General features: G+C 29.4%; 2 protein-coding genes across 2 annotated transcripts in view; one reads left to right on the top strand and one right to left on the bottom strand.

Moving 5' to 3' along the window:
- The first annotated feature begins 2,002 nt into the window (after window positions 1–2,002).
- On the top strand, window positions 2,003–3,192 carry Polr1C (RNA polymerase I and III subunit C). The gene has a single exon (XM_014434271.3). It carries the CDS (start codon window positions 2,107–2,109, stop codon window positions 3,109–3,111), a length of 1,005 nt encoding a protein of 334 aa, XP_014289757.1. The 5' UTR covers window positions 2,003–2,106; the 3' UTR covers window positions 3,112–3,192.
- A 3,943-nt stretch (window positions 3,193–7,135) lies between these two features.
- The window catches only part of st (scarlet), a gene marked incomplete in the record, with an annotated part of 22,161 nt that continues 18,685 nt past the window's right edge, over window positions 7,136–10,611 (bottom strand). Inside the window, 2 exon segments of the mRNA XM_067047225.1 lie at window positions 7,136–7,333; window positions 8,701–8,801. Coding sequence (XP_066903326.1) covers window positions 7,158–7,333; window positions 8,701–8,801 — 277 coding nt within the window.

Here is a 10,611-nt window from a genome sequence, read left to right as displayed (position 1 = left end):
TTTGATTTTGTTTCTTTTTGTGAACTCCTCATCAATAAAACTTATCGAACTTCCTGTAGCGATAAGACACTGTGCAAGATTAACAGTAGCAAGAACAGTGGCTTTCTTAAGAGCACAAAGCGATGGGCCAGTAACGCTGGCTAGAAGAGCAGCTGACGATTCTCAAGTATTAATATACGGCTTACAACGACAAACGTTAGCAAAATGTTCAACTTTTTTACATCAATTACAAATACTATTTCTTTGCAGGACAATATGATCGTGAATGTTTATTTCTAGCACAGAAGAAGCATTTTCTTTTTTTCTGAAGTGCTGAAATGATATTGGGCTCATCCGGAACACTTTCAGGATTGTTGGAAAATTTTGGAGCCGAATGAGGCTGTTAAGACAGATTGACTGTATGTACAAACTTAGAAGTTAACGGTAACGGTAACTTTCAGCGTTTTCATGAGCCATTTCCAAGCTTTATCTGATAGCGTCATTCAAATTTAATGTTTTGTTTTCCAGAAGGCGTTGTCTAATGTGTGTGGAAATTAAGCCATTTATAAATGACTCACGAATATATTTATTTGTGTGTTCAGTCGCACTCTCAGCTTTGAAATCTCAGTCTCGACTGAGTTATTTTAAAATCTGGACGTATCGATCAATTGTTTCCCCAGGTTGTTGTTTCCTAACAGCTAATAAATGACACGCAAATACCTCATTTTTTGGTTGAATTCAGTAAAATCTTTGTATAATTTACTCTATAGAATATACATATAGTCACTAATGATTTCTAACTCTATTGGAGGAAGAAAATTGATCAATACTTTTAATTTGTCTTCTTCAAGTCTGAATTCCGTAAGGGCCAAAACATTTTCGAATGTTGTTAGCCACCTTGGTCGTCTATTCTTTTGTAGCACTAGACGAGTCTGGCAACGATTCGAATCTAGCTCGTTGTAGATATTTTTCCATTGTAGCACGAATCACTTTAACTTAACATCTGTTCTTATCGTTAAGTTTATACCAAATGAAATTGTAATGAAAACAAGATAGGAACTTAGTAAGTTTTTACTTGGTAAAAACACATGGTTACTAAAGGTTATTTGATCAGGTGATCATATGGTTGCTTGATCACATGATTAATTGATCATAATTATTTAAATATATCAAAATTTTGTCAGAAACCTTTGTTTGATTGCACTGTAAAATAAAAGAAGACTTCCCAAACTGGTTAGTCAAGTGATACCCCTGACAGGCGATATTCCTGAAATAAGAAGATGCTGTAGTGAAGGCTCATGAAGACGAGGCACGAAGTGAACTAGATGTTCGAGTTGAACTAAAATGAAAAATAAACTAATGAATTAATGTAGTTCAGTAGTTGGATAGTTATAATTTAGTTCATATGCCAAGGGAACTACGGAGCCTAAAAATACTGACGTGGCTAAGTAAATCCTTTTGCTGAATAATGATGAAAAGATAATTGACCGTGGATAATATATATGAGGAGAAGATGTTTAGGGGTGCGGTCAGAATATAACCCAAATAAGTTTAAATAACTTATTTAATAGTGCATCGTTTCGGCTAGAATTTCTAGCCTTTATCAGGGCTGAGAACAAAGAACAAGATAACAATCAATGAATACAAAAAATGGAAAAGGAAATATAAACAGAATGGCATAAAGTAAATAATTGTACAGAATGAAATTAATAACAATAAAGTGATCAAAAGAAGTGGAAAATAAAACGTATATATAGATAATGTAATAAGTAAGTAAAAATAACATAATTAAGGAAACAAAATAAAAATTTGAAGTTATATAATGCAAAGAAATATGAATAGTTTAGTTTATTAATAATTTAAAAATTAAAATTATGGAACGAAAATAAATTAAATGAATAAATAAAAAATAACATTGAGAGAAAGAAAATATATGTAACTAATGAAATAGTTAATTTTCATTTTTGCCAAATAGTTCATTAGAACTAGTTCGTTCACGAACGATACATCTCGATCAACATAAACATCACGTGGTTGATGCCTTTAGTTTGAGTTGAGGTTGTGCTCGATTGTGGTGCTGTGTATTAAAGTTTCTAATTGTCAAGTTTAGTTGTTTTAATTATAACAATGTCTAATACAATTTTTATGCGCCAAGATGGAGTTAAACCAGCTTCTGCTAATTTCGATGAGAATTGGACCCTTCAGAAGTATCAAAAAGAATTGGTCATTAAAGTTATTACACATGACAATTCTGACATGGAATTTGATATTATTGGAATATTTCCTGCTCTTTGCAATGCCTTTAGACGTATTTTAATTTCTGAAGTACCTACCATGGCAATCGAAAAGGTGACTATGATACAAAATAAGACAATAATACCTGATGAGATTCTGGCCCATCGTTTTGGACTTATTCCTTTGAAAGCAAACCCTAGGTTATTCCAGTATAGAATGCCTGGAGATTTAGTTGGAACAGATAGAGATACACTCAACTACGAATTAAAAGTGAAATGTGTTAAAAATCCTCATAGACGTGCTGGACATTACAAATTAGAAGACATGTTTTTAAATTATGAAATACTATCGAAGGATATTAAGTGGATACCATTTGGAGATCAGAAGTTACTATATAAGGAAGAAGATATGGGTGCAATCCAGGATGATATAGTAATTGCTAAAATGAGGCCTGGGCAAGAACTACATGTTAAATTGGCTGCGGTTAAAGGTATTGGCAAAGATCATGCTAAATTTTCCCCTGTTGGAACAGCTACCTACAGGTTACATCCATACATTAAACTTCTGGAAGATGTGGTTGATGAGCAAGCAGAGAGATTGAAGAAATGTTTTTCAAAAGATGTGATTGAAGTAGTTAACCAAAAAGGGCATAGAGTTGCTCAAGTGAAGAATGCGCGTATTGATATGTGTAGTCGTAATGTGCATAATGAACCTCAACTTAAGGATAAAGTGGAAGTTGGTAGGATTAGAGATCACTTCATATTTACTATTGAATCCGTCATAAGTAGTCCACCTGATGAACTGTTTAGGGAAGCAGTTAAAATAATGAAGAAAAAATGTTCAGATGCTATAATTGAATTACAAAATATGTCATCACTTAATGTTGATGTTAGCTGAATTCATTTATTTGTTATTTTACTTGTATGTTTTGTAAATATGTTTAATTATTGTTTGTAAATTAATACATCTTTAAAATTAGTTTTTAAATTGTTTAGTGATTGTTTTCCTTAAAATCCTTATTATTATACTGTTGAACTCATCTTAACTGGCTTAGTGAGAAAACTAAAGGGTGAGGGTGAAAAAGAAATAGTTCTTATCATAAAAAACTTGAGATTTTCTTAATTTAGAAATTCCGTAAGTGTTACAACAGAAAAACAAAAGATCATTACAGAATTTTTTTAAAAATAACTTTGTCATCATTATTAATTTATATATTATAAAATAGGAGGTTTTCTACTATGGTTATATTCACCTTGCAAGTTGTCTTAAGAAGAATAATACTTCTACATTATTCATTTTATGTTTGATATAATATTTATAAGTTGAAATTCTTAAATTTATTTCTAGTAAATTATACCTTGACACTATAGGTCCTTACTAAAATATTTCTTTCAGTTTACAACAATCTTCTTGGAATAAGTACGAAGTTTCTGTTCCATAGATAACTGTAAATTATACATTTTTTTTCATAAACAAATATTAGACTATCTGTAACATGTTTAGTTCTTCCTCATTTTTGACAGCAGCTCTCCTAAAGTTTTGTGTAATTAATTCATTTAAGTTATACTAAACCTATTTTCATTCTTTATATAAGTAAACATATTCTAATATTTTAAAAAATATTTTGTTTTTTTTAATTGCAGAACTAACTGCAAATGTTTGTTTAGAAAAAAATATATGTTTTGAACTAAAAGAAACCTTGAAAAACAAAACCTAAATCTTTACTTGGTGTAAGAAAAGATATTTTTCTCCTATCAGAACAGGATTAATGCCAGGCCGTTCAAAATCAAGTCATAAGTGAAATGTTTAACTTTGTTGATCTGGGGCAACCAAGATGAGGAAAAATAAATTCACAGAAACTTATTTGTTATTTTTCTTAACATTGATGAGGATCCCAAAGGAAATTGCATAGCAAAATTTGGTGTAACAAAAAGAGAGGTAACCAGAGTTAACAATTACAAAATCTTCGAGTATGGAATATAAACAGACAATGCTAAATTTATGAGGTAAATACTTTTGGATACCTATTTTCATTTCTACTGCTCTGAGCTTCTGTTTTAGTTAGTTTAGGATACCTGATATTTTTTCTGGAAATTCACATGGGTTACCGTAGGAAATATAAATGGCAAACATTTATGCATTTGAGCCCTAACAATATTTATTTGTTTTAAATGAACAAAAAAAATGTTATACCATTACTACTTACAGAGATATTGTTAAACGAAACAAAAATAATACCTTTCCAGCAAATGCCCCTTTAACATACAGACATCTAATTAAACTGGTTATCTTGTTATGTTGTAATTGAATGACTCAATGACACCAAGATATGTTCAATTAGTTGTGAAAAAAACAATAATCATTTTATAGTACTATTTATTATTGGTAATTTATAAATTACTTTCATTAGTTAACATTTGTATGTGTTTAAAACTTATATTAACATTCATCACAATAAATATATAAAATCTTCAACAGCTAGAATACAAATCTTTAATTATTTAAGTAAAGTTTGCTTTTGATCTTAAAACTAAATCATCAGTAGAAGCGTGAAACCACGCGACAATGAAATAACCTGTCAGATGGAACAAAAAAAAAAACCTTTAATAAATAATATTGAGTTTTGTTTTTTAAATAGTATCTTAATTGCTTAGTAATTTAATTAAGTACTAGCAATTAATGTTTAGCATAAAATGTGTGCCAAAATATAACAAATAAAATAACACTAAATTAAAATGTTTTTCATTAAATTATTTCCCACATCTACCAATGACATAATTAAATAATAATAATCCTAGTATTTTTTTTTTTTTATGAGAGTTTCTTTTGTTTTTATTTTAAAAATATTTTTTAATACAACAAAATTTAACATTTAGGTATGTGTTTATTCTTGCTTTATATGCCTAAAAATGAATGGCTTGGGGAAATAATTTGACATGCAACAATTTTGTGCCAAAAGCTCCTTTATCATGACACTATAATTTCAACTTATTTCCCCATAATATTATGGAACATGAACACTATAAAATATTAACTAAGAATTGAATAATTTTATAGAACAATTCAACTGAACAGTACTCATCTCATGGCTACCTCAAGCTCTTCAAATATTTTTAATTATTAATTTATAATTTTTTTCTTGATGAAGACCTACAATTTTTATTTTACTAATTTGGCATTATATCAGTCATACATGGTAAGGTCCTTTTATATTTACTTTTTTTTATCAAATTCACAAATGAGACAAAATATTTAACATTAGATAAATGTGAATTTTGAATTAAAAGCCAAATAATAATTTTAAAAATACCCTTTTTTGAGTAGATCAAACCCATGAAATTCTTTTATATGAAGACTTCATGAAAAGTGATTGTCATTAAATATTAAATTATCAACATATCACAGATATTAAACAAGAGTGGAGTAGCTAACTCGAAGGATGTTTCTATCAGTTACACTTCGTCTATATACATGGAAGCTGTAAGGGGTTTTAACAATACAAAAATTCAGTGCAAGATCACATTATCTCTCTGTAGTTTGAGAATTGTTTGATGAAATGAGGATTCAAACCAAGAAAAAAAATTTGAGTTTCACTTTCATTTTGGATGTGTGACACTTTTTTTAAAAATAATTATTACTACATAGAGAAAATACATATTTAAATTTGCTACATCAAGAGGCCATAGTAGATTTTATTGCCAAAACACTTTGTTAGTACATTCTCCTCACTAAAAATTACACAGCCATCAATACATTAGTTCAATAATTTCACTGAAAAACAACTGTCATACATAAATGTCTTTGGCTCAAATATAGCTGATATTAATATATTTTTGCCTGTTGGACACGAAATTTAATTAGCTCTTGTTTCAGAAATCCATATATAGTATATACTATTTAAATCATAATTTTTGTTTAGCTGAAATTCAGTGGTGGATATTGTTATACCTTAATTTATGCTAACAGCTACTCTAATTAATATTTTATAGAGATTGCACTTTAGAAGCTACAAGTAAGCAGCACAGTTGTAAGTTATTTCTCAATCTATTTTTTCTAAAAGAAACTGTTTCATTGCAGAGGACAATTTTTGTAACAATTGTGGTAATGCAACATTTTCAGCCCAGATGGAACCTGAGACCAGAGGTGACAATTGGTTATTAAAACTGGTTAATTTTGCAATGAAGCTAAATGATCATAATGAACTAAAGTCACCATAAATTTGTTACAACTCATATTTAGTGAGTGAAACTGTAAGTGAGGCGCAAGATAAAAGATTTCACCAAAACATTTCTCATTCAAGGAATGAATTAATGCAAGAAGGCTACTGCTGAAGTGGTCTCACAAAGTTATTTCTTGATTCACCTGCACAAACTAGTTTTTTGAGTGGAATTCCACATTTGTTCATAAATACAGAAAATATTCAAAATGATTTTGAAACAAATTTCAATGCAAGACTTTTTTCAACTCCCCTAGAAAATATAGAAAGACAATATGTATGTATTGTGTACTCATATTTAAGTATCTTAGAAACAGGAGCTAATAAAGAAAAATCATTCTCAGATTTATTTATCTCGACCCAAAATTAATAAAAATTATATCGGTAGGGTTAGAAAATATCTGAAAAGTTGTTTTTTGTTGATCAGTGTTATTAACAAACTCTTTAAAATCAGCTAATCTTTGTTATTCAGTACTTATGATACACTAATTTTATTAAATAACAAATAAAACTTCAATGAAAGGAATTGTTATTCTATGAACAATATATTTTCGTTAAGGACTTGTCAAACGGCTTGGCTTTTCAAGTATGTGAATGCCTCATCTGTTCATTGCTGTTTTCATATTTCATTCTATTTAAATACTTGGCAAGCTGTTTGACGAATGGTCGGTCATAAGCATGGAGTTGGCTTTAGAAAAATCTTCATTATTTTAAAAATTTTATAATGTCAAAAATGTTTCTTAATTTTTTTTACAAAGAAAATATAACCAATAATATTAAAACATAAATATAATATAACCAAAAAGGTAATGTTCCAGTAAAGATGTTCTTCAGTGAAGCTGTAATATTCGAAGATTTCGCTTCCTGAACGTAAACATGGTAGGTATGTGGATGTATCACAGCCTAAAAAAAATAAATAAAAAATTATTACTGATATTCAAATTTACAAAGACCTACAAGGAAAAATAGGAACATGTCCCAGGCAGCATCAATAAATAAAGTTAATACTTGATGTACTAGAACAGTACAATGACTGATTTTTGAACTTTTTACTAAACCTTTTAATGAAAACGTTTGACTGATCTTGTAGCATCAACTTCTATCGCTTTTTCCTTATAATTTTATGTACTACAATAATATCTGACTAGACAGATAAGTCTTTTGACCGTTAAAAAGATATATGGAGTTCTACCAATATCAAAATTATTACTAAATAAAAATTTAAAGACATCCTATGTCATAGTCATCCAATTGGATTTTAAACAAACATTACATATTTATGCCCGATTAAAATTGTCAGCAATAGTCTTATTGATAAATAAGCAATTACCAGCGTTCTCAACAAGTTCTGTGTAAAATAAAATTAATATTTGCTGAGTGCTAATGTTATTTTTATGTTAATTAACATCTCAATGATTGCACAAGTATTATTGAGTGTAAAAAATGGAACTGTAGCAGATACTATAAAAGTTGAAAATCTAATTATGTTTAGAAAGTTAAGTGACAAAGATGCTGTAAAACGTGGTATCAACTGTATAAACCATGTTTTACTTCAAATAAGGTCCAATTTGTTAGCACTCATATATAAAATCATTGTTCGGTTATTCAGCATTCCTATGACTGCAGCATTATCTCTTTTTACTTTCAGCCAGTTATCATTTACCATAAATTAATACCAATATCAGGGAGTGGGTAACTGAATAGGCACTGTGCTATTAACTCCAAGGTCCCAATTTTGAATATATCTGTGGCAGAAAATTATTGCTGGTCTACCCAGCCTCATAATGTGGGAATTATTAATTAGGTAAAAATCTGTTAATTGAGCATGATTCAGACAAAGTCACCACCTTGCACAACCATTTTTGTAGTAACAGTGCTTCCTTAGAAAGTACTGCAACCCTGACCCTTGATGGGCTGTAGTGGATTTAATTTTAATACTAATATCATTATTAAAAAAAAAAGAAATTTCTAGCACATTCTCTTATGTATTCGTACAATCACCTTTAAGAAATCATATATTACCAAAAACTTCAATTCACAAAAAATTTCATATACGATGTTCTATGACCGAATGCTTCAAACATAAAAGTGAATTAATAAATATAAACAAATGGGAAAAAGCATTCACAAATTCTATAAAAGATTTTGACTATGAGAAATGGAGGGAAATAGACAGAATAGTGTCAAGGGAATTACAGATTTTTTAGGATAAATGTATCACTTGATAAATTAATTTTATTACTCTCAAATTATTTATAAGGCATACATACTGATATCGTCCACATCCTGCCATTGTATGATTGATAAGGATTCATAGCAGTACCTCATCCATGACAGATACTGTAACCATGAAACCACCAAAGGTAAGGTGCTGAAAAGTAATTTAAAATATTATGTATTTACGTACAGTTATAAAAAGTTATAACTTTTTAAGTATTAGATTAAGTAAAAGAACTTTTTAAGAAAAGTAAATTAAACACTGACCAACGAATGGTATATTTAATTTTAGAATAATACTAATAAACACTAAACATAACATCATATGCCAATATCAAACATTATAAAGTAATAAATAAGGAGAAGATGGTTGGGGGTGTGGTCAGCGATGAACACAAATAATTATAAAATTATTTATTAGTGGCAATGTTTTCTTGGTTCTTAACTCGTAGAAGTCTGTGGACCATTAAGCTGAAAATCAAACCAAGTACGGCCCACTCCCAACTTGGGACAAAGAGAGTTCTCCCCAGAAAATATTTAAAAATAACATAGTTTTAAAGTGTATTTCAAGTCACTTTTATAGTGCATTTACCTGCTAAGTTAAAACTTTTCAGCTAGCACCCAAACATTAAAAAAGATAGTTGATAAAATAATCAAGGAAATGGTCCGATTCGAATGGTGAAAAAGAACTCAAATAGTACAAAACTATTTATGTATTTTATCCATTTAAACTATTTATTTTTCCATACCTATGTTATTAGACATTTTCACCATATATTATTATTGTTGTTTTCAATTTTTTTTTTTTCCTATTCATATCTTTTGTTTAACTTTTATTCTACCTCTTTATCTCATATTATGGTTACATATTTCAGTTGTTACATATATTTTTTTCTCTCAATTTGATTTTTCTTTCCATAATTTTAATTTTTAAATAATTAATAAACTAATATATTCATATTTCTTTGCATTGTATAACTTCATTTTATTTTATTTCCTTAATTATTTTATTTTACTTACTTATTCAATTACCTATGTACACATTTTATTTTCTAATTCTTTTATCACTTTATTTTATTGATTCCATTCTGTATAATTATTTACTTTATGTCATTCAGTTTATATTTTCTTTTTGTTTTCTGTATTCATTGGTTGTTATCTTGTTCTGTTCTTAGCCCTGAGAAAGGCTGGAAATTCTGGCCAAAACGTCAGCACAATTAAATAAGTTACTTCAACTTATTTGTGTTTTATTTTGACCCCCAACCATCTTCTCTTATAAGTCATCCAGGGTCAATTATCTCTCATGATTATGAAAACTATTTATGACTTTTTAGTATTTTTTCTGTACTTAGAAGTAGCAATTTGTTCGATTAGAACTAATACAGGAGGAACCATCTACAACCGGCTGTCTCAACATCTAGCATATGTACATGATGTACTCATTGCTGCTAGAACCCGAACAGCATAACAAATAATTGAAAGAAGCAGCAGCTAACCTAGGCCTCAAGATTAATGAAGGTAAGACTGTACCCATGTAAAGTTCAAAAGGGGAAAAGGAAATGAATAGTAAAATAACTTGCAGAGATCACACTTTCAGTTCTGTAAACCAGTTTAAGTTCTTGGGAAGCCTGGTACAGATGAGCCAGATGGCTGGACAATGTGGAGGAGGATCTAAGGCGGTGGAAAGTTCAAAAATGGGGGGGGGGAGCAAGAGATGGTGGAGATTGGTTGGTTGGGGAGGAGGCTCGGGTTCATGTTGGCTGTGTAGTGCGACAATAATAATAACTTGTTATGTACTTCTTGGGTTCCTTTTTGAATGCCCTCAGACCATCTTTCTTGATTAATTAAACAGATTAATTAATTAAAAACATGAAGCCCAGACTGCTGCAAGACATTCTTTTATAAATTTTTAATAAATATAAAATTAATTCATAGTCACACTACCTCTATTTACTTATTATTAT

This window comes from Halyomorpha halys, unplaced genomic scaffold (assembly GCF_000696795.3).
Source record: "Halyomorpha halys isolate HHAL.00 unplaced genomic scaffold, Hhal_1.1 Scaffold1335.1, whole genome shotgun sequence".
NCBI classification, from domain to species: Eukaryota; Metazoa; Arthropoda; class Insecta; order Hemiptera; family Pentatomidae; genus Halyomorpha; species Halyomorpha halys.
The sequence above is the reverse complement of the archived record's forward strand: the minus strand, read 5'-3'. Positions and strand labels throughout refer to the sequence as shown.

Excerpts from the sequence above, each read along its gene's own strand:
- Polr1C (XM_014434271.3), top strand. The coding sequence starts at position 2,107 with ATGTCTAATACAATTTTTATGCGCCAAGATGGAGTTAAACCAGCTTCT.